The sequence below is a fragment of the Myotis myotis genome, unplaced genomic scaffold (genome assembly GCF_014108235.1).
Source record: "Myotis myotis isolate mMyoMyo1 unplaced genomic scaffold, mMyoMyo1.p scaffold_m19_p_2, whole genome shotgun sequence".
NCBI classification, from domain to species: domain Eukaryota; kingdom Metazoa; phylum Chordata; class Mammalia; order Chiroptera; family Vespertilionidae; genus Myotis; species Myotis myotis.
The window spans coordinates 32,339,059-32,363,347 of record NW_023416324.1 but is presented as its reverse complement, the minus strand read 5'-3'; the positions used below and the strand labels follow the sequence as shown (position 1 = coordinate 32,363,347).

Sequence of the window (24,289 nt, the reverse complement as noted above, 5' to 3'; positions counted from 1 at the left end):
GAGCTACTGGGAGGGCAAACGAGACCATGTATGTCAGGCTCAGGGCAACATCAGGCATGTGGAGGTGCCACTATGCTGACTCTCTCTTCCTCTCACTCTTCTCAGTAATCCTACCAGGTCATTGGGCATCTCTCAGCCTTGATCTTCAGAAAAGCCAAAGGATTCACTACATGTCAACTAGTAGAGGGGGGACCAAACCAGGTCTCCTGTCCCACAGCCCAGACCCTGCTGCTATGTGCCAAGGTGCCCACCAGGCCCTAGACTGGTGTAGAGCTGACCTTCCCTCTTGGAGGTCATGCCTCAGGTTGTCTTGTGGGAGTAAGAGGATTAGCAAGGAGACCCACAGATACACACATACACACTCACACTCACGGCCTTCCTGCCTCCAGCTTTCCTGCCATCCTGCTTTCTCCCACCTCCCTGATTCAATCCTCTGGAAGGAAAGGACCCGGAAAACTTTTAAAGGGACAGACCAATCTTATGGGGCTGATAGTGTCTCCCAGCAGGAGGGAGATTATTCTCCTCGCTTGGCAGAGGAGGGTTCTTCTGCTCCCGAAGAGAGGAAAGAAATAGATGGAATCCGAGATTGTCAGTGCGGGTGCACTCTGGGGAGTTTCTGAGTTCTTTCTTCTTATTGTAAAGACAAGAGTGGGCCCACCAAGCAAAACTGGGGCCCAGGGGCTCTGATTGCTGGTTTGTGGCTTTTCCAATTCAGTATCGTGTCCCCAAATCCCATAGTCATTAAACTTCACAGATCAGGACTCCTAGATCTAAACTCCATTCTGTTTTTCACTTTCCTCCATGTCTTTCAACCTTCGATCTAAGTGACTTTCTTAAAGCACATTACAATTTTAAGCTGCTGTGTCAGGCCAGTCACAGAACAGCCTTTCAGATTAGTATTATTATGCATATGTCGATATAAGTTAACTGGTCAGAGAAAGCTGGTAACTTCTCTAGCTAACAACCAGTCATAATTTGAATACAGGTCCCAAGTCCATGCTCTTTCCACTACCCCCGCCCATGCAATGCGTTCCCTCTCCACTCTTTACTTTCCCCAACATTTCTCCTCATATTCCTCTCCACTTCCCACCTTTCCCACCAAAACAATGCGGAAGGTCCCCTCCCAGTTTCCCGACCAATCGGAATGATGCCCGTTGAACTGTATCTGACCTCAAGCCAGGAGATGGGTCTGAAACCTCTCCTCTGCATCCCCACCCTCACACTGGGAGCCAGAGCTCAGGGTGGCTGCGGCTTTTGGTCTGGCTTTGTTTTCTCTCATCATCTTATTAGCTGCCTAATTGGCAGCCCAATTAATCTGTTCATCTGTGAAGGAGGATGGATCACAATGAGCTACTCTGTTTCCAGAAGCCATTCTCTGAGGCAGCGTGGCCAGACCCTGAGCGCAGGCTGGCTCCTTGATGAAGGGCCGCCCCGGGAGCCGGGGTCAATTAGTGGACAGATTAAGCAATTATGAGCCCCTAACAAGGGTGCCTGGCATCATTACCCTGCCTGTTTACTGGCAAACTGCAGCTTTAGCATGAAGACCAACAAATAAATTAAGGCATCTGGTCTACTGCTGCATCGGCCGAGGAGTAAATGATGTCCAACTGGCTTGTGGCTGCCCATCGATTCTCGGCCGTGGCCTAATGAAAAGCCTGAGCCATCCCTCACTGGTCCCAGCAGCTCTGGAACGCGCTCTGGAGTGGAGCATCACTCCAGGAGCTACGTGCCTGCCGCTGGGCATGGGGACTGTTCTCAGTCACCCTGCCGCCTCCTCCTGTCCGTCTGTCACACCTACTCTTCCAGGGCCCAGCTCAAAGCTTCTTCTCCCTGGTGAAGGATACGAGTTGCTCTTCTGCATTTTGGGAGGGTTGTGTACTCTCTACTACTTTCCAGCATCACAGTCATTTCATGGGATGCCAGGGTGCCATCTTGCCCATTGTTTTTGGTCTTAGATGAAGAAGCATTGAAAGAGGAAGGTGAGGGCAAGGGCTCAGCGTTGTTTTTTCACCTCCTCTCCTGTGGATGCATGCAGGCCATGACCAGAGGACATCAAGGAGGGAGTGGCAGGGTCAGACTTGCACTTTAGGAAGATCCCCTGGCTGCAGTGTTGGAAGGCACCTGTCAGAGGCATTGGCTGTCATCCAGACCAGATGTGGTGGTGGCAGAGAGCAGAAGAGAGGCAGAGGATGGGATGAGGGCAGCTTTGCTAGATTCAAAGAAGAGACTTGGGGATGGCCTGACTGGGGAAGGAGAGTCATGGAGAATTCAACATTTCTAAATTTAGTGACCTGGAGGCAAGGTGGTGTTGGTGCTAGTGAGAAGCAAAGAGGGAATCTGGAACAGAGGACCCTCAAGGTGGGGAAAGGGACATTGGGGAACACTGAAGGAACCTCTCTCCTCATGTGACTTTAGCCAGATCCCTTCTCCCCCCTGCTTCCTGGTGTGCCCATCCTCAGCATGAGGATCCAGACCCCCAAGTCCCCTGACCCCATAGTGATCAATTTGATGTCAGTATTTAGCGGACTTCGTCTCTGTCTGTCAAAACCCTGAGGGCTCTCCAAGGCACAGCTCAAATGCTATCTTTTCTTGGAAGCAATCCCTGTGCTCTCCACAGGAAATGGCCTCTCCATCCTGTCCTTGGGCTTCTATTTTACATCTTGACCTATCTCTTGGAAACAGAGATCTATATTTATAAAATTCCCCAGGCAGCACCTAACCCATAGTCCTACGTCCACAGTGGCTAACAACATAGACCCTAGTCCCCTACTGAGCTCTCACTATTTTCCAAGCTGAGGATGATGTGCTCCCTCCTTTAAAACCCTTTGAGGTCAACCCAGATGCTTCTCTTTCCCTAGGGATCATTGACTTCCTCATAAGCCAGCACCCAATTGCTCGTGTCCTGCGGGAACACCTGGTCTTCAAGATTGCACCAATGCTCAACCCTGATGGAGTCTACCTGGGCAATTACAGGTGAGTGACGGGACAGGATGCTCGGAAGCTGGTAGTTGCAGGATGGTGGTATGGAAGCAATGAGAAAAAGGGGATGTATTTTTGAGGAAGGGTTTTCAGACTTCCCATGAGTTCATTAGAGGAAGTTCTCCCTGGCTCTTGAGAATGTGGCTGATGAGCCTTGGCTCGTTCATGCTCAGCCGCCTGAGGTATCACTTGCTGGGGTTTTCTGAGCAGCTTGCTGGACCAGGAATCAAGTGCCTACTATCAGTTTTGGCACCTACTTCCAACGTAACCTTAGGGAATTCACTTCCCCTCTGGCGCCCAGTTTCTCTTGTGTAATGGAGACAATAATTACTTACCTGGCAAGGTATCTGTGAGCATCAGAAGAAATGGTGGTGATAACTGTTCTTTGCAGAATATCATATGGTGGTTATAATGATTGCTGTTTCATTTCTGTGTTTCTTCTTGGAGGCCATTAATGAGGGAATGGCACCCCAGATCATCTGAATAGCATTTCTGTGTTTTGGGCTTACCAGCTAGCCCCACACTCACTCATGCACTCCCGTCTTGAGTTCTCTTTCTCTGGTGCGCCATAATTTATAGCCTAAATTCCACTGCTCAGGAGTTATCTGCTGAAAGGACATTGGATCCTCTCAGATAGTGTTCTTGCTCTTATTTCACAGTTGAGGCCACTGATTCGCCCAAAGTCACACTCAGTAAATCACTGACTGTCTAACTTCTCTGCCCCAATTATATAGCTCTGTTGTTTATGAGTTCAACAACAACTCTCAAGAAAACATTCAAAGGGCTGGGCTTTCTTGAAAGGCTCTGAATGACCTGGTGTCCATCTGTCTGTCTACTGTGCTGCCTCACCTCCCACACCGCACTCTTAGAACCATTGCTGTGGCCACACTAAGCAAAGCCTTGTTCCCTGGATGTGTCCTGCTGGTCTCTGATCCCTTACTCTCTGCCCAGAACCCCCTTATCCCTTCTTCACCTCACTCACCCCTCTTCACAACTCATGCTGTTCCCCTTCTTCTGGGAAACATTCCCTAATCCCCCAAACAGAATTGGTCACAGCCTTCTCTGGCCTCCCACCAGCCTGGTTATTGAGCAAGTTTTATCCCATTGCATGGACACCACTGACCCTCCAGCCACCAGAGAGCAGGGACTGAGCCCTAATGGTCTTTGTGTATACCCCAGCACCTGGCAGCAAGGGCCAGCACATAGTAGGTGCTCAAAGGGTGTTTGATGAATATGAGAGAAGAAATGCAATGACTCAACTGATGAAGAAACTGAGGCCCAGAGATGAGATGGGACTTGCCCAAAGGAGTGGCAGAGCTCAGACCAGAACCCAGGTTGTCTGGTGCCAGCCAGCTTCACTTCAAACAGAGCTGGGTTGCTGCTTTCCAAGAGCATGGCAATTCAGTCCAGAGGGGCCTCCTGATCCCCCTGGGTATGAGTTAGAGAGAGCCCACGGGATGCATGATGCCTTAATTAAAGACAGTTTTGCTTCCTCTCTTAATTGGCTCGAGTGATGGTTCATTAGCACTGGCAAGTTTTACGGCTTGCTGTGGGCCTGAGTGCCGTGCGGTTCTCCTCCCAGGACAGAATGCTGTTAGTGATGATGGTGGTGGAATGACCGTTTGATTTATGTTAACATTTCTGTTTAATTACAAGAGCGGCCGTGGTCAGAGGGAGGTCAGTGATGTCCACACACACAGTTATGTCGTCCTCTGCCCTCCAGGGAGGATGCACTGGAAAGAGGTCTGTGACCTTGGCCAGGATGCCGCCCCTCCCTGGGATGGCCAGGGGGGTGGTGATGAGGAACCAGATGCGTTAATATGTCTTCGAGCTCCAGATTTTGTGATTTGGGATTTCAAGATGAAAGAGCTCCAACCCTCAGAAGTGGTTCTGCCCTGAAGTTTAAACCCCCAGCATCCTCCAAGTGAGAATGTGTGACTCTCATTAAGAGAGCAGGAGGAAATCTCTAACCACAGGCATTAATCTGTTGCTAAAACAGCTCTGAGTAGCAACAAAAGAGCCTATCAGTCACAGAAATTCACTACCAGATGTGGAAAGTGTGCAAAGTAATATAGTAAAGACTCAGAACTGAGAGCCCCAAGGTACCTTGGAGGTCCCCGAGACCAGCCCCTCCCGAGCCCCGCCCCTCCTGAGCCCCCCACTGATACAGCAGCGGTTCCCACAGTTTGCTGGGACTTCCCATGGCATTATGGGAGCTGGGGGGAAGAATTCAGAGCTCGAGTAAGTTTGGGGAACACAGAGCTGAGAAAAGTTAAACATGTCCTTTTACAATAAGATTTTTCAGTTTCAAAAATGCTAATAAACTGGAATCTGAAGAAGGGAATATGTATTTAGTGTTCTCCAAATGTGCGTCAGGGAACCCTTTTCCTATGGAGCTTGTTCCCCCACCCCCTCCCCATACACTCCCCCAGGGGTGTTAGGGTTTATAAAACACATTGCAGGAAATGCCATTTCAAGAATTCTGTTTGCTCACCCAGCCCATGTCAAGCTCTCCCACACTTATTTCATCCTTATAGCCACCCTGTGAAAGGGGGGGGGGGGGGGGGCGGTGTCTTTGTTAAAATTTCCATGCTTGCAAATAATAAAAATCTCAAATTAGCTTGAGTATAGGAGGAAAGGCAGGGAGGAGGGGGCATAGGACAGAGGAAGGGAAGGAGGAGGGGAGGGAGGAAGGGAGGGAAGGAAAGAAAGAAGGAAGGGAGAGAGGGAGGGAGGGAAGAAGGAAGCTTATCACTTAAAGTATATAGACTCATAGAGACAGAAGGCAGAATGGTGGTTGCCATGGGTTGGGGAGCAGGGGTGGGGAGGTATTGTTTAGTGGGCATAGACGTTCCGTTTTATAAGATGAAAAGAGTTTTGAAGAAAGATGATGTTGATGGTAGCACAACAATATGAATGTACTTAATACTATTGAACTGTATCATTCAAAATTATTAATGTGGTGAATTTGATGTTATGTGTAGTTTACAATAAAAAAAAAGTAAGAATGGTATGGCTGCTGATGCAATGCGAGCATCTTCCTAGGTTCTGGGGGAACTGGAGGCCTAGAGGTCTTGCAGGATGAATACTGTAGCTTCAGGTGTTGCAGAGCCAAGAAGGTGTAAGGCAACTCCTGGTGGAAGGCCGTTGGGTTGGAGCGGGGCCTGGTCCCTCCATCAGTGGCTGCCCATATGCGTTGCAGCGTTTGTACTGTCTCTCTCTGTCTCTGCTACCTCCTCCCCATCACTTCCTTGGCAGAGAAGAAAGCCTCCGCCTCTACCTGTGCCCCCTGTGTTCTCTTCTGAGCGTGCGGAGTGCACAGGTTGCCTTGCATTTGAGAAACAGACTCTCCATCTCCATCTGACAGCAGGACTCTGTGGTGGGTTTGCATTTCTTAATTAGGTGCTTGTCATTGTGTATTCCATAGAGCCACGTATAAGTAAACAGCCATAGACCTTTGAATAAATTTATTGGTTTTATTTATGTTTCTGGGCATAAAAAAATCTATAATTACCAGGTACAGCCTCAGTATAACTGGTATTTAATGACAATTACTTTTTGTTGCCATAGAAATGAGTCCAAAGTAGTTACCCATAATTTCTCATTTCCCAAACCTCACACATGCTGGATTGCAATATTACCATAGTAATTGCCTATTAGTCATCATAAAATACGCAGTTACCCAAAAGATAGCAAGGGGCTGTGAAATTTCTCATCTTCAGGAAACCTCGCTGCTTCTTGGGAGTGTGGCGGCGGGGCGAGGCGCAGACTCCCCGGGTGGTGAGCGTGATTCCGCTGTGTAGATGGCTCCACGGTGGAGAGATGCTGCCACGCTCTGCAGACCGCGCCTCCTTATGTCTCTTGGCCCTGGCACTCCTCATGCCACAGAGGATGCGCGAGTGCAGTAAATCCAATTTAACTAAGGTTTGTGGAGGGCCTGCTGAGTGCCAAGGCCCAGGCGGGGCTCGGGGAAGCCGACGGCAATCAGAGGCAGCCCTTCTCCATGAGAAGCCCTGTGTTTGGACTAGAGCAGTGGTTCTCAACCTTGGCTGCACATTAGAATCACCTGGGAATCTTTTTAAAATCCTGATTTCTGGGCCTCATCCTCCGGAAATTCTGTTTCTTTGTTACTAATGCTGTGACCCCACCCCATAACAAAGAAACAGAATTTCCGGAGGATGAGGCCCAGAAATCAGGATTTTAAAAAGATTCCCAGGTGATTCTAATCTGCAGCCAAGGTTGAGAACCACTGGTCCAGAGGGTGTGTGAATGATGCTATGGAGGCCTCGTCTAACGTCTAAGTGCCTACAACTGTACGTCCTCTATATCATCACATGTGACCCTCTCAGCAGCCCTGCGATGGAGGTAGCATTGTAGCCCCATTTTAAATAGAGAAGGAAACGGAGGCACAGAGGTGCCAAGGAGCCTGCCCCAGGTCCCTCTGCGGGAAGGGCAGAGCAGGTTGGTGAACCAGGCAGGCCCATCGTAGCCTGCCACAGATTTCACCCCCACGCTGCTGCTCCTGAAAACAGGAGGGCTGCCCTCTGACCAGTGATGAGGGTGGGGTTTTGAAAGATGGAGGGTATATAGGAGTTCACCAGACATAGAAGGGAGATAAAGAGAGATTTGTACAGCAAAACAGCGTTAACGATGGCAGAGGGTGAAACACCAGGGAGCTATTTCCAACACACACACACACACACACACACACACACACACACACACACACACTATAACTGTCTGGCTTTGCCCACTTCAGCAACCAAAGAAGGAAATATTTTGAACTGGCTAAAACAGAACAGAACATAAAATGAGCTGTGTGAAATACATGTCAATATCCCCTTTGTTCTCTGACAGCATAACAACTGTGCATTTTATTTTTCATCAAGTAAAAACGGAAAACAAACATCCGCTGCAAGGATTCCTCACAGGAAGACCTGCTGGCCCCTCTCCCTGAGCCTCCTTCCCAGCCGACCATGTTTCAGCCACATGGTGACTGTCAGCACCATCAGCCTCGGAGCGGGAGGGGAGCTTGGACAAAGTATCCCTAAGTGACAGCAGTACCCTCTCTTTGTCTACCTGCAGCTGCGTCTGGGTGGTTCTCCCCCTCCCAAAGCATCATGTTGCACTGATGCTTGCCTGGACCACTTGGGAGGGTTTATATTCAGGCTAAGCCTGCCAGCCCATCCCTTCTGCTTCTCCTCCCTGAAGGACCTCTCAGGTTCAGTCCATCATTTACACGGTAGCTCTTCGGCTGTTTGAAGACTGGGTACCTCCGCTCCAGCCACTGCCCGTTCCTGTTCTCCAGGCTGAAGATCCCCAAAGCCTCCCAACTTTCCACGTGGCACCTGAAATCCACTTCTCTCCCTTTCCTTCCTGCTGTCCTCTGAACAGGCTCCAGATGCTGGTCATTGAGGCATGGTGTCCAGGACTGAACAGTTACAATGATGATGGTGATGATGAGAATGGCAGTGTTGATGATGATGATGAAGAGCTAAGCTCTAGTGAGCCTCCTGGGCCTGGCACTATTCTAGGCATGTCGCATGGATTGTTTCACTTAATTCTTAGAACAACTCCATTACTATTCACATTTTTGCAGGTGAGGAAACTGAGGCATAGGTAGGTAAGTAAACACACTCAAGTTATAGAACCAGCTAGTGGAACAGGAGCAGGAAGGGACCATCAGAAGCCCAATTCTGAGGACTGTGCTTCAGTGTACAGCCCATGTGCACCCTGCTGCCCAACATGGAGCTCTTTTCAACCTGAACCTTTCTACCTGTATTTCTAAGTTGCAACTCCCCGACTTCTCTGAGAGCCCTACGAGAAACCTGTGGCAGCGCGGGGCAGAGACCCTCTCCATCTCTGAGCAAAGAAGAAACCAAGTCACAACGAGGCTGAGTAACTTGCTCAAGGTCACACAGTGAGAGAACCCCATAGTTTGGGTGAAGCAGGAGCGACAGCAAGGGCCAGACAGGGCCTTGCCTCCCAGAGGTGCTCTCCTGCTTTATGTAACCTGAGTGATGTTCCTATGGCGGCTGAAAGGACATTGGTGCTGGCAGTGTAATCAGGTGTCTAACCCACAAGTGCAGGCCGCCAAAACTAATTATTCAAATGAGCTTCCCAGCCAGATTCCACAGAACAGGCCAGATGGCTGGGTGTCTGTGGAGGCAGCTCCCCATCCCTGTCCCTGCAAGCAGCCGAATAGCATTTCGAAGTTAGAGTTGATAGCGAGTTGATTTTAATAATTGACTCTTTGGTGAAGACAGGCCTCTGAGGAGTCAGTAGCCCAGAGTTAGTGGCTGGGGAATCTGGAGGAGCAAGGCATGGTGATAGAATCAAGAGCGTCATCATTTCGCCCAGCTGGCCTGGCTCAGTGGTTGAGTGTCAACCTATGAACCAAGAGGTCATGATTTAATTCCCTATTAGGGCACATGCCAGGTTGTGGGCTCAAATCCAGGGAGTATGCAGGAGGCAGCTGATCAATGATTCTGTCTCATCATTGATGTTTCTATCTCCTTTTTCCTCCATTCCTCTCTGAAACATATATATATATATATCACCATTTCTGGTCCTAGTTCCCAAACCACTGCTTGAAAAGGGTCAGCTCTCCCTGTATGCCCCCGCTGTAGCTCCCACTGACCATCAGAAGGATCCTAAACTTGTTAGCTTGGCATTCAAGGATGAGCAGTGTCCTGCAAGTTCCTTCTCAGCTTCATCTCCCACTGTCCACTACACCACCCTCCACAGGTCCCTTGCCTCCCTGGGCCCTTTCCGGTGCCCTGCAGCAGCCCACTCGATCCCACACCTGGACCCTCGCTGCCACTGCCTGTGTTGAAGAAGACTTTTAACCAAACGGTTTCTTCTCCCTCTTCTTTTTATCCTTCCCTCAAACGTTCACCAGCACAAACTCTGTGCCAGGCACTGGGGACTGAGGCAGCCTTCCCTCGTGGAGGAGGTGCTGTGTGGTATGCGTCATGAGGAATGGGTGGGAGTCACCAGGGGAAGATGGTGGGCATTCTAAATCATAGGATTCATAATGGCGAATACCAGCAAGGAGGATAACCCAAGCAGTAATTGAACGTATCCTGGCTCCCAGATCTTGTGCTAAGTGTTTTATATGTATGATCTCCACTGGAAATGTAGGGGTCAGAGCTCATCATGCTCCCCGCCCACCCCACTTTTGTCACTTTCAAAGGAAACACAGGGATCAGAGGGACAGAGGTCAAAGCATTAGCTTTATTGTTGATAAAAGCGGGATTTGGAAAGCATGGTTTATCTCCGTGGCTAAAACTGGCCTCCTTTTATCTCACCCCAAAATTCAACTTCCCTACCAGCCACAGGCAGAGCATGAAGGAGCTGCCTCCCAGGGGCACCCCTCAGGGCAGGAAGGAGGCCAGAATGCACCGTCCCTACAAATCTAAACAACTGTGCCGGGAAGGGCCAGGCCCAGCAGGCCCTGGCCATTTTTCATGCTGACCCCGCAGATAAGTTCCATCCCCTCCCTTGGAAAGAGTAAGCGAGCAGATGGAGGTGAAGTGCCATTCTTTCTACTCCTGGGAACTGAAAGTCCCTATTGGGATTGAAAGCAATGGTGAGGGTTGTCCCAATAACCAACCTCATGAGCCTACTATAGTATGAGGTAGGTTCTGTGCTGTCCTCATATTACAGAAAAGGAAATTGAAACACAAAGAGAGGTTAAATCATTTTCCCAAGGTCCCATGGTGGTGGGAGATCCAGGCATCAAAACCAGGGAGCTAACTCAGAGCCCATGTGCTTGCCTCTGAGCCTACTGCCTGTGCCCTGGGTGAACCGGGAGCCTCAGGAATATCAGTGATCTGGCGTGACTGGTGCATGTGGTCAGGGCACAGCCCACAGTGTAGGTTCACCTTCAGCACAAAGGCACCAGCTAACAGGGCAGGTGGAGGCTGCCTTGTAGCCCAGGCCTGACAAGCCTTGAGACTTGGAGGAATCACATCTGCCTACAGAAGGGGGAGAGTCTTTTCAATGAGCTCATAGGCCTTCATATGAGACTTGCATGGTGCACAGATTGGAAACGTGGCGCAAGAAGCTGGAGGCATACGTGGGGACCAGATTGTGGAGGGCCCAAGGATCATACCGAGATCCAACCATAAGGCCAGCAACACTGTGTGCATTTACCTCAAACTCGGCAGCATTCCCAGCGTTTTACATGGATGATTCCATTTAATCCTCACAGCAACCCTCTGAGGTTGGCAAAGTCTGCTATTTGCACAGGTGTTGAGGCGCAGAGAGGTTAAGCCACACAGCAAATACATGGCCAGGCCAGGATCTCATCCACGCAGAGTGGCCCCCAGTCCACACTCGCAATCTAAGCCACTGTGGGGTCTTCACCAGCTGGGCAAGTGGCCTTGCCAGCTCCCAGATCTTGTGAGGATCTAAAGGATTCCTCTTCCCCTTTGTGTTTCTTCTGTCCCTTTTCACTTAAGAAACTGAAATAGCCAATTCCCAGCTGCAAGGGCTGGTGCACACCTTTAGAAAATGTGCCCCTTCAGGCCTGTCAAATGGTTCTTTTTGCTCCTATCAGAGTTCTTAGGAAAAACAAACAAACATTGGTTCTGGAATGGACTTCCAACTCTACGTAGCAGTGTGTCCTTGGCCTCCGTTTCCCCATCTTTGAAATGTGGGAATTGGACTTTATGAAATCGTGGGTGCCTTCTGGTTGTGTCTGGCCCTCCCACGTGTAACAAGCACTGTGGAGAGTCCCCAAGCCTGGTATTGGGTGCCATCAAGCAGGGGATAGGAAGGACGAAGGCTGACTCCCAGAGCCCAAGCTTTCCAGAAGGGAGAAGGCACCCAACACAGCTGCTCCTTGTCTACTAAGAATAAGTTCAGGGAGAAAGGGCCCAGACAGTTTTTATAAAAATATATTTTATTGATTTTTTCAGAGAGGAAGGGAGAGGGATAGTTAGAAACATTGATGAGAGAGAAACATCGATCAGCTGCCTCCTGCACACCCCCCCTGGGGATATGCCCGCAACCAAGGTATATGCCCTTGACCGGAATGGAATCCGGGACCCTTCAGTCCACAGGCTGATGCTCCATCCACTGAGCCAAACCGGTTAGACCAGTGGTTCTTAACCTTCTGGCCCTTTAAATATAGTTCCTCATGTTGTGACCCAACCATAAAATTATTTTCGTTGCTACTTCATAACTGTAATGTTGCTACTGTTATGAATTGTAATGTAAATATCTGATATGCAGGATGGTCTTAGGTGACCCCTGTGAAAGGGTCGTTCGACCGCCAAAGGGGTCGCGACCCACAGGTTGAGAACCGCTGGGTTAGGCAGACAGTTTAAGTTTGGAGCCAATCCATTTTCCAGGTGGGCTCTGAGCACCCCCTTCCCCCGATCCTGCCATCTTCTAGGCAGGCCCCCAGTACAGGGTAAAGACCCGATGGACCTTGGAAGTGGGAGACCCGAGCACTGAGCATGATTCTATATGGACCTTGGGCACGTCCACGTCTCCCCCTCCTTAATCACCCCCCCCCCGCACACACACACACACACACACACACACACGGACATGCAGTTTGTGCCCTGCACAAAGGCTCCTGGTCCAGGGGGCCAGTGGAGCTGCAACTCTGCCCCCACCCCCAAGTCTGACCGGAGCAAGTGGCGCATTTTGTACTTCACCTACCCAGAAGCGGTACCTGTTAAAAATTGTCAGCCTGGAGAGGGTTCCTTTTGCCAATTTGTATAAAGGTTCCCTTTATGCTAGTCCCCCTTCTGAGACATAGTTTCCCCATTTAAAAAATAAGGGTGTTGCATTCACCCCTCACCTTACATGAACCTCTCCATGAGGCGCTGACCTGACTCCCAGGACTGCTGAGAGAGAATAGAGAGATGGCCAAGAACACAGCTTTAGAGCCAGGCAGACTGAGTTCAAGTCCTACCTCTGCCACTTGTCCTTGCTGGCCTGGGACAAATTGCTCACCCTTTTTGAGCCTCTATGTGCACAGGTGAGCCAGAAGCTGGCGGTGGACCTGACACTGTGCTCCCATTGCAGACTCAATGGCAAACAAGACAGCTTCTGCCTCGGCCCTCCAAGGGCTCTTAGGACTTTGAACAAAACAGATGAATTTGTCCAAGGTCACAAAACTACTTACTCACTGGTAGGTCTGTGCCACAAACCCAAGTCCTTCTGACTTGAAACCTATGTTCTCATTCATCGTCCTCCCTGATCCACAGCCCTGGTCCTAGATCTCTCCTTGTGATCATCTAAGAAGGGACATGAGTGAAATGCTTTAAATATCCTGGGGGAGGTGATGAGGAGTGGATGTGTTATAATTATCCTTAGTGTTCGGGACAAAGGACACTGCCTGCTGTCCTCCATCTCCACCACAGCACAGCCCACCCCACCTGCAAGGCATTTTGCAGGAGCTGTTGATGACAGATTGTCTGGCATCTGACATTGGCCAATCAATGGAGCTGGAAGGTGCCTGGGGCCAAGGGCAATTGAATCACAACCTTTTAGTGCTATTAAGTAAAGCAATATTTATTTTGCTTTTGGTGCAAATATACTTAATCCAATCCAGCTCATTGGCAATGCTGAAAAACTGCTGCGTTTGAGAGACAATTGCATGTGAACCCCATGCATCTCTGCTTGTCAATGCACCATTCTGGGAGTAGGCAGCCCCACGGTGCTCAGAACAAGATTGATCTGGAGCCACCGTGCTATGTTTTTCTCCATCCTTTACAGGAGATGAAAAGGAAATTATAAAGAGGGGAATTAAAATCATTGCTCTCATTCTAGCTGCCATTATTGCAATGGGGATGAGGCATGATGCCCTTCACGAGATGGAGCTATTTATTTGCCATTTTAATAATGTTCTCAGGAGCCATTGCATCTCTGCCATTGAGCAGAGGAGAGACCAGTACAGTTCAGGAAGAGCAAAGGAGTAGCTTAGTATCTCTTTCATAGATCACACAGCCTCTCCAGTAGCTGGGGAGATCTCAAGGGGTCACTGTAGACCATCCTGGCATCAACAAGACCTGGATTCAAATGCAGGCTCTATCTCCTAGCAGTTGTCAAGTGACCTTCTCAAGGTTAAATCTCTCTTGCATTTTATTAACTTTATTTTGTTGTTGTTAATCCTCACCCAAGGATATTTTTTCATTGCTTTTAGATAGAGTGGAAAGGAGGGAGGGAGAGGAAGAGAAAGAGAAACATCAATTGAGAGACACACTGATTGGTTACCTCCTACGCATGTCCCAACTGTTGCTGGGCAACAAACCTGCAACCCAGGTGTGTGCCCTTGACCAGGAATCAAACCTGAAACCCTTAGTGCAGTGGTTCTCAACCTTGGCTGCACATTAGAATCACCTGGGAATCTTTTTAAAATCCTGATTTCTGGGCCTCATCCTCCAGAAATTCTGTTTCTTTGTTATGGGGTGGGGCCACAACATTAGTAACAAAGAAACAGAATTTCTGGAGGATGAGGCCCAGAAATCGGAATTTTAAAAAGATTCCCAGGTGATTCTAATGTGCAGCCAAGGTTGAGAACCACTGCCTTAGTGTGTTGGCTGATGCTCTAACCACTGAGAATACCAGCCAAGGCTCACTGTTTTATAAAACAGGATAAATAATACCTACCTCACTTGGTTATTGCAAAAGAGTCTAGCATATAACAGATACTTAAATATTTTTCAAAATATCAAGTAATTTTCTAACTCTTGTTTGCAGATTTTCAGGACATTTACTTATGCATTTGTGTATCTATTCATTCACTCTTTTATTCAACAGATATGGTGAAACTTCTCTGCACCTGGGTTTATAGTAGATAAGTTGGAGTGGAGGTGGGCAAGATGACCCAGACATAGTCCCTGCCCTCATTGGGCTCACAGTTTGAAAGGAGAAAGAAAAGATACTCAAGAGTATCCCTGGCTCAATAGCAAGAAATCATATATTATGAGGTCACATATAAATTTGATTTCCATAAATTCAGATTTTCTAAAATGGTCCTAATGCCAAATATTCTGACTCATTGGTGCCATCAATAGTTCCATTCATGTCAGAATGTGGGTCCTGATTTTGAGCTCATGTAGATATTTCATCCTTAAAAATAACAGAAGAGCCCTAACCGGTTTGGCTTAGTGGATGGAGCCTTCGGACTGAGGGGTCCCGGGTTCGATTCCAGTCGAGGACATGTGCTTTGGTTGCGGGCACATCCCCAGTGGGGGGTGTGCGGGATACAGCTGATCGATGTTTCTCTCTCATCGAAGCTTCTGACTATCCCTCTCCCTTCCTCTCTGTAAAAAATCAATAAAATATATATATATATAAAACAGAAGAGAAGAGTCATAAGGAGGCAGAGACCCAGTATTTCCCACTCAGTGACTAAACTGGCAATCACAAAAGAGCCTATTGTGGTGCTTACAGCCTCGTTAGGGACACAAGCACCATTCTCACTTCCCTGACTGAACATGCCACCCCTCTGCCTGGAATACTCACTCTCTCATGCCCCGAGGTTGGGCACACTCCCATCACCTCTTCAAAGCTCAGGGTGACTCAGGAACTCCCAGTGGCAAGGATTAGGTCCCATGCACGTATCAAATGTTGAAAAATAAATGCAACTGATGTTAAGATACTGGTAACTCTCTACTATTTGATGTTTCTTTTAAAAACCTGTATCCATCCTTTTTCTAGAGTGTTTTGTTTTCTTTGTATTTTCACTTCATTGGAAAGGTATGCTTCCTGTATGCTTCTACCTCTTGGGTAAAGCCAGTCATTGATGTTTTAGGATCACAGGAGCGAGCTGGAAGAGAGACCTGAGAGTGAAGTACCCATGGAGCTCAGGAAGGGAGGAGACTCTCCTGAGATGATACAGACTTTCGAGGTGGGGCCTGTGCCTCTGGCCCCTAAGCCAGGGCTCCTACGTCGTTACTAAGATGTTTTGTTCAGTAAATACCCACTGCCGGGAACCAATTCCAGCATGTCATAATTTCAAGAGTTTCATCAAAAGGTTGATGAGACTTGGGGACTCAACAGGGTTGAGTCACACATGTAGTCACCTGTTGGGAATGGCTAAAGGCATTTCCCCAAACCTGAATAGGAAACTGATTGTGGCTGCCAGACAGTTAAAGGGCATCTTAATCTACATGTCATTGACTCCTACTGGCCAAACACCTGAACAGCCTTAGGCTAATTCCCCAAACTGACATGCTTCTGTACCCTTTGAAACCTTACCCTTTGAAGTGTATTATCTCCACCTTGCCTTAGGACAAATTGTGTTAATAAAAGCAAGGGTCCTAGACAAGGAGGGAATCTTCAGTTCCTTTAGCTGAAGCTCCTCTGACTCCCAATGCCTTTCAAAATTATATCTCGTCTCCGGACTCTTTATTAGTCTCTGGATTCCTATGTCATCTACGCACAGCCTTTTCCAGATTCCTGAATCCTTCTTGATGCTGGAACAAGAACCCCGGCAACCCACCTACTGATAGATGGGTTGCCATTAGAAGCATTCTTTAACAGTCAGTTCAAAAAGCACCCAGAGCTGATACTACCCATTAAAGAGTTTCACAAATGCTCACACTTCTGAAAGACTCTGGGATCCTCTGAAGATTCACGTTGCCTTTGAATTGGCAGCCACACTATTTTCAGCAGATGGTTGGATCAAGGGGCTAGTCTTTCAGGATCTCTCACCTGAACACTCTTCCTTCAGTTTTGAATGTCACGTTTTTTTAATCAAAGAGGCTTCCTGGAAGCAACATGGCCACATGGACAGACCACAGGGCACAGGGCCAGGACACCTGGATTCTGGCCTGGGTCTGTGGAGGAGTGGTGAAGTGACCTTGAAAGAATGGCTCACCATCTCTGGCTCCTAACACTCCCGCTTGTTAATGGAGCCCACCTGTGTGGCTGGTGACTGTGGGAATATATCATGTGATACAGGAAAATGCTTGGGAAAGAATGAAATGTTCACTCAACAACGTCTTCAGTGTCTACCACAGTTCTGGTTCTTTGTCAGGCATGGAAATCCAAGCATGAACATGGCATTGTCCTTGCCCTGAAGGAATTCATGGTCCCATGGGAAAGACAGACTCCGCCATGACTGCATCTTGTGCTGTATACACTCTGAGGGGGTGAGCGATGGATACTATAGGAGCAGAAGGAAGCGCCTATCACATTACAGAGAGTAAGTCAAGAAGCCTTCCCGCAGGAGATGATAGTTAGGAGATGACAATTTCAACAAGCCCGCAATCCCCACCACTGGCCACCGTTTAGTCAATATTCTCTCTGCTGAGGATCCTGCCAGGCTATTTACATTCATTCATGTAAACAATACAGAAGGTCAAGGTTGTTATACATATGATAAAACAGAAACCCAGAGAAGTTTTTAAAAAAGAAAATTAAAAAAGGTCACATAGCTGGTAAAGAGTACAGCCCAAATTTAAACCTCACCGTGACTCCCAGAGCCCCTGGTCTTCACAGTGTAGCCTCCTTGTTCTGGGCGACTCCACTCGCACGAGGCAAAAACGGAGGGAGGAAGTCCCTGGAAGACAAACTTCAGCTAACAGGAAGGAAGACGTTCCTAACAGAGCCGTCTAAGAATGAGATAAGCTGACTGTGGGAGGTGGGGAGCTCTGGGTCATAGAAATGTCATGGAACAGACTGGTGACCTAGCCAAGACATTGCTGCAGACATTCCTACTTGGAGGCAGAGGAGCGGTAGGTAAGCTAACTGTCTCTAAGGATACAGTTGTTAAGGATTAAGTCCTGTTATCAATGACAGTGTTCCTTTCCAAATTTTTAGGTGCTCTGGAGGGCTGGGAAAGCTCTGTGGGCACAGCATTCAGGCCGAGGTCCCACCTGTCTAGTGACGACCCACTGGGAAGAGGACACTACAGAGGCCTGATGGAGTGGTTAATAAATTGTCCTTCAGAGCCATATGGTTAGGGATGCTTTCCATTAAAAAAGCAAGAACTGACTCCAGCCACTAAAGCAAAAAGGGAATTTGTTGGAAGGAGTTTAGAATAAAGCCAAAGCTGAAGAGCCAGACTTGAGAAACGAGTGGGCCTGGAGGACGAAAACTGGCTGTTGATAGGAATGCTCTACCTCTTTTCCGTGGTAGCACTGCCATACGACCCCTCCAGCCTTGCATCACCTCGTCCAAGTTTAAGTCCAGGCGGGTGCAGCTGATCTGGGTTCCCTGCTGCCACCCTGGTTGCCAGGTCACAACAAGGGAGCATCGGCCCATATGTCTCTGTGGCGGGAGAAGACTCATCATCTTGGAACCATGGAAAGAGAACCCTCCCACCCCACCACGAACACACTCCATCTAATCACAAGGTTTCATGCCGGGTATTCCCCAATGAAAATGGACAAATGCCTCCTATGTTGGGAGGGCGCAGAGCACAGAATGAACTCAGCTCCCAGACTGAGGAAAAGATGGGATGTCAACCTGACCATTGCTGTCCGCTGTCCACTCAAGCCCCCAATGGACTGTAAGGTTATTAGTCATAAAGGATGAAGCATAAAACTATACAACAATATAACATTTTGAGCTGCTATTATGTGCTAGAATCTGTGCTAAATTAAGTTGGTTACATGTGTTATGTCATTTAATCCTCACAACATTGTCCTGAATTATAAATGGACATGAGCCTGTGAGTATATCTTCTTTCTCCCGACTATGCATCCTGAGGGAGGAACTGTCCAACTGCTTGTGCAACAATCCTGACATCACTTTTTCTCAAGCAAGTTGTTTATAACCTCTCTGTTTCCACATCTGCAAAATGGGTATAATAGTAGAATCTGCCCCATAACATCAACTTAGAGAAGGCATTTTGTACTAGTAAAGTACTTAACTCTTGAGGCAAAGTAATGTCAGTAGATGCTCCATTGTGTTCCCTTGATGGTGATGGTGATGTTGTAGCCTGTATGCAGGGCTATCCTGTTTTCACTGCAATCAGTGAGAAGGCGACACTAGTGTTTGGTTGGTCTAAACACAGTGATACAAAGACAAAATAACAAAACTCCCTCTCAGGCTTTCAAGGCCCTTCACCCTCATCTCCCTCCACAGCTTCACCATTACCACCCACTCACTGTGTACTCTATGATTCAGTCAAACCAAACTATCCACCTTTCCCCCAACATCCCAGGGGGCTTCACAGTTCCTTTCCTTACTTACACTGTTCCTTCTGTCCCCAACACCTGGAAAAATTCATGGCCCAACTCAAATCGCTTTTCCTCAATGAAGCCTTTCCCCATGGGTCCCCACAAAACATTGGTTATCTACCACTAGAGGCCCGGTGCATGAATTCATTCATGGGTAGGGGTCTGGCTCCCCCGCCCCAATGGGGGCCATTGGGCTGGGCCGGCAGGGGGGAAGGGATTGGGAGGTTGGCCAGCCCTGCCTCCAATGAGGGATGCTGATCAGGGCCAGGGCTGGCTTGGGGGGAGCTGAGAGGTTGGTTGGCCAGTCCCGCCCCTGATCATGGGGGGGGGGGCTGTTGGGGGGGCGGGGCTGACTGGGGGGAGGTGCCACAGGTGATTGGTGGGCTGGCCCCGCCCCCTAGTCGAACTCCAGGTAGAGGGGACAATTTGCATATTAGGCTTTTATTATATAGGATAGGGTCCCCAACATGCTGATTTTAAGTAATAGGAGGAAATCATTATTATTTACTCACCATCTCCACCCCAACCATCTCGAAGGAGAGGTGGGTGCCCAGTGGAGTCCTTTATTTTTCTGAGTAGGGTAGTAGGTGGGGATGCAAATGTAGTAATCTGAGAGGGGATAAAATTGTATTGCTTAGGGAAATAGAGGAGCTTGGAAAATAAGATGGGGATGTAAAATAGTGGGACAGAGGGGCAGATAAGAAAAAGGGGGCCAATTTGGGCAGAGAAAGAGATAATGGCCATTATCTATTTGACTGTGGTTAAAAACCTGCAAAAAGCAGAATTTTATTGCACAGGTAATGGAAAGCCATAGGTGAATCTTGATCAGGAAAGCAAGATGGATGAGGGTGGGAGACATTCTCAGGACGGGAGGAGGCTGCATTAGAGAGGAGGAGAGTGGTGATTTGACTTGGGAGCAAGCACAGGGTTTCTGGAGGTTGTACCTGAGCTTGTGCTGGCCTGGGCATTGCCAGCAGTGTGCACAGGCCCAGCAGATGGAGGTCTACGGATAGGGGCCTGGAGGAGGTACTTCTCCCAAGTATGAGCAGGGCTTTGAGCAGATCTGGAGTAAGAAAAGGAAGAAGAAAGAAAGAGATGGAGAACCAGAAGTCACGATCACATTTGACCTAGTGAAGGTCTTTAATGCCCAAGGGAGGGTATGGAGAAGGTGGGCAGGTAGCCTACTCTGAGCAGATGACATTCAGTCAAATATTTGAAATAAATGAGGATGAGTCAGTCACTCAGCTGTCTGGAGGCAGAGAATTCCAGGAAGAAGGACAGCCTGTATAACCCCCCTGAGTCAGGAGGAACCTGAGGTGTTGGAGGAGCAGAGAGGAGGCAGTGTCTGGTATAGAGGCAGCAAGAGGGGCTGGTAGGAGCTGAGGTCAGAGAGGTCAGCAGGATGGACCACAAGGAGAAGGGACACAATCTGACTTATGTCTTAAGAGGATACACTGGCTGTTGTGTGGAAAATGGGGTGTGGGGTGTGGGGAGGGCTATAGTGTTAAAGGTGAAGTGGGAGGATGCAGGTGTGGAAACAAGGAAACCAGATAACAGATTATAGCATAACTAGGGGCCCAGTGCACAAATTCATGCACCTTGAAAGGAACTGTGGGCCATGAGGCTGCGGTAGACACAGGGGCAGGTCTTGGCTCATCCTTTGTACCCCAGCCCAGCCCCTCCCACCACACCCCCTTCTCCCAACATCCCTCCCCCTCAAGTCCCCTGTCTGCCGGAAGCAGCTGCAAGCACCAGGAATGACTGTGGCACCCAAGAGCAAAGCATTTTCAGTAACCACCAGAGGCTTTCCCTGATGACAGCGACTGGAGCCCCCTTGGTCTGGCGCCCCTGCTCACCTGTTCCACCATCCCTTCGTGGCCAACACCCACCAAGTTCTTCACATGCCCCCTGGTGGTCAGCACACATCATAGTGACCGGTTGTTCCGCTGTTCGGTCTATTTGCATATTAGCCTTTGATTATGTAGGATACTCTGGACCTTGGTCCAAACTCACGGTGATATCAGTGGAGATGATGCAAAGGTGTTGGGTTCTGAATATATATTTTGAACCCAAAATATTTTGGAAGTAGAGACAATGGACTAACTAACTGGGTATGAGAAAGGAATAGGGGGATGCTGGTGGCTTTGGCCTGAGCATGTTTTCTGCTACCCTGTCTAGGAGACGTGCATGTATGTGTGGCCTCAGGGCATGGGCCCAGAAGTAAGGCCTCCACAGAGATATTTTGAACCTCTCTGTGACTCAGTTTCTTCTTATGTAAGGTGTTAATTATCCTTGTAGTGACTCCACAGGCTCATTGAAAGCACTGAATTAATTAATACATGTGAAATGCTTTAAAATGTCTCTGGCAAAAGAATAAATGCCAGGTGAGTGACAAGACTATTGCTACTCTTAACTATGTTTTGATAAGTGAGCAGCTTGACTTGTTCTGTTTGTACTGACTCTGCCTTTGGGGATTGCCTAGGTGCTCTCTGATGGGGTTTGACCTGAACCGTCACTGGCTGGATCCCTCTCCATGGGCCCACCCTACCCTGTATGGGGTAAAACAGCTCATCATCCAGATGTACAATGACCCAGTAAGTAACTGAACCCCTCGGCAGCTGCTGGTCTTACTGCTTGACCCAGGAAAGAGCAGTGTTGTACTGGGGAAGTTCACTGGGAATTGCAAATTGGGAATACAGGGTCAAAACCAGGGAGGAACCAGGTCTGCTCATGTCTCCTCTGCATTGGACAAACCCAAGTGCTCACAAACACTGGCCTCAGGTGTGGGGGTCTCATGGGATGAAGGAAATATACTGGAGCAGATCCACCTTTCCCAGAGCTCTTTGGTTACAAGCCAAAGAAATTCAACTTGAACTAGCTTAATGGATAATCCACTAGAAGAGTACCGGAGTATCTCATATAATTGAAGGCTGTAGGCTGGCCTCCTCCACCTGTAGGGAGCATGTGCCAAACGTCACACCCAGTGGCTCCTACAACTGTAAGAGGGGCCCACTCTCATTTTCTAGACCCAGTTCCAAAAAGACTATGAAGGGCCTGGCTTGGAGGACATGTCCATCTCTAGGCAAGTCAAACCTGACCCAAGAGGCAAGGTTCTGTAAGGACAGGATGACCTTGCTGGAAGCACCTGGTTGGACTTGGGGATGTGGTGGCATGGTGAACCTGTTCCCACCTAAAACAAGGAAACCAGATAAGAGGTTATAGCATGGTGGTCTGGACCTTGTTACAGAGGGCCGGCTCTTCCAGAGAGAAGGGGGACAGTGGGCGTCCCTACTGAGTTTGCTCATCGGGGAAAGATTTTGTAAGAGATAGAATACATTAAGGTTTCATAACTTAGAGAAAGGAGGCAGACCATGATCATTCTGCTTCTGAGGGGCTGTGGGAGAGAACAGGACAGACATCCTTTAGGTGGAAGCCAAAGGCAGAAGTAAGGCCTAAAGAAAAATAGAACTTTTTGATAATTAGAGATGCCTGGTGATAAAATGGGTATGTGCACTGTGAACTTTGCCTTACTGAAAGTGTTCAACTTGAAGCTAAGTGACACTGGTAAAAATGGCGCATGGAGGAGACTCGGTTGTTTGGAAGACATTGTAATGAGATTACAGATGATGACTAATTTTATGAGCCCCTGGCTGCCACCAGGTGACAAATAGTTATTGCTAAGACAGCAAGAGTCCCAGAGTTGGGGTATTTCAGAGATGCATCAGTGTAACTCTTTGAAGATATCCATAAAAATATCCTAAATTAAAAAGCAGCATTTTTTGAGTAGCCCTCACAAATACTGGGCTCAGTTGTGGAGGTCTCATGAGATGAAGGAGCCAAAATGTGTACTTAAAACAAATGCATATATTAGAGCAAGGGTTAATGAAAAAGTAAATCCTTAGGTGCAATGTAATTCACTTGATTGTTATCTTGATCCTCCTATGAACTTGGCTTTCCTAAATCTTTTTTAGCCAGTGCCTGTGTAGCCATTGCTTTCCTATACTTGCTTCCTTCTCCAGCTCCTCCTTCCCTGTCTACAAAAGGTGTTAACTGCTCACAAGCACTGTTCTTCCCCTGGACCCTCAATGCCATCCTGACCAGCTTTCTTGGCAGACAGAAGCTGCTTCTAAGTTTCCCGGGAAGTGCTTATGGTCCCCTGGGTTCGCCCCTGCCCACCTCCACCCGACCTCTGGGTTAACTGCAGTTTCCCTGATAGAATCACAGTGCTTTCTTCCCCTGCCACCTCTTCTTAAAGAGCACAGCTCCGACACATTTTCTGACCTGGTTGATAATAGGAACAAAGGGGTGTTTTAGTAGAATCCTGGAGGGTAGAACCAGAGAGCCAAGGCATGGGGAAAGAATTAAAGGAAGGGGGTTAGGCTTCAGCCTGCCGTTGCCATCACAAATCAGAATTCATTGATCTTCTCACAATCCACCAGGCACTCACCCATGTCATGGAACACAGATGAGACAAGACTGAGCTGCAGAGCTGTCAGGACACTCCTGGTGCCACCAATAGGTTGATTGTCAGCTGGTTGGTCTTAATAAACACACTTGGATGCTGAGCTCGTTGTGTAGGCTGTACTCTTCCTGAAAGTTGGCTCCTTTATGCCCCAAGTGAGGACCTGGCCTAGAACAGGACCCATCTCCCTTGGTCTCTTCCTGTCTCCCCCTGTCCTTGTCCTGTCTTTTACCCCATTTTTTCCACAAATACTTACCAAGTAATTTCTATACACCAGTCATTGTGATTCTAATAGTGAGTGAAACCTTGGAACCTAGTGGGGAAATAGATATTAAACAAGTAAATACCCATAACTAGTGATTTACAAATTGTGTCTTATTACCCAAAAAAGCACCAACTATGATCTACAAGTAGAATGGCTATACATTTCAGCTTGCCTGGGGACAGTTGTGGCTTATGCCTGTTGTCCTAGAGTATCTGTTAATACCGTCCCCTTTCCTCTTATAAGTCTCCCAGTTTGGATGATAAATTATGGCCTCTCTACTTAAAAGCAATGTGAAAGCACCTAGTACAGTACCTGATATGTAGCAGATCCTCTACAAACATTATTTGTATCTGATTCAAATTAACATTTGACTAAAGAGTCATTGTGTCCAGTTGCAAACACTGCTGTGCCCCAAGGGTCTGCCCTATT

General features: G+C 48.2%; 1 protein-coding gene across 2 annotated transcripts in view; it reads left to right on the top strand.

Moving 5' to 3' along the window:
* The window catches only part of BEND5 (BEN domain containing 5), a 211,546-nt gene that overhangs the window by 111,550 nt on the left and 75,707 nt on the right, over nucleotides 1-24,289 (top strand). For both annotated transcript variants that reach the window (XM_036351597.1, XM_036351596.1), the window contains exons 5-6: nucleotides 2,859-2,973; nucleotides 21,616-21,727. In XM_036351597.1, the coding sequence (XP_036207490.1) occupies nucleotides 2,859-2,973; nucleotides 21,616-21,727 (227 nt within the window). The remainder of the gene's footprint in view (nucleotides 1-2,858; nucleotides 2,974-21,615; nucleotides 21,728-24,289) is intronic.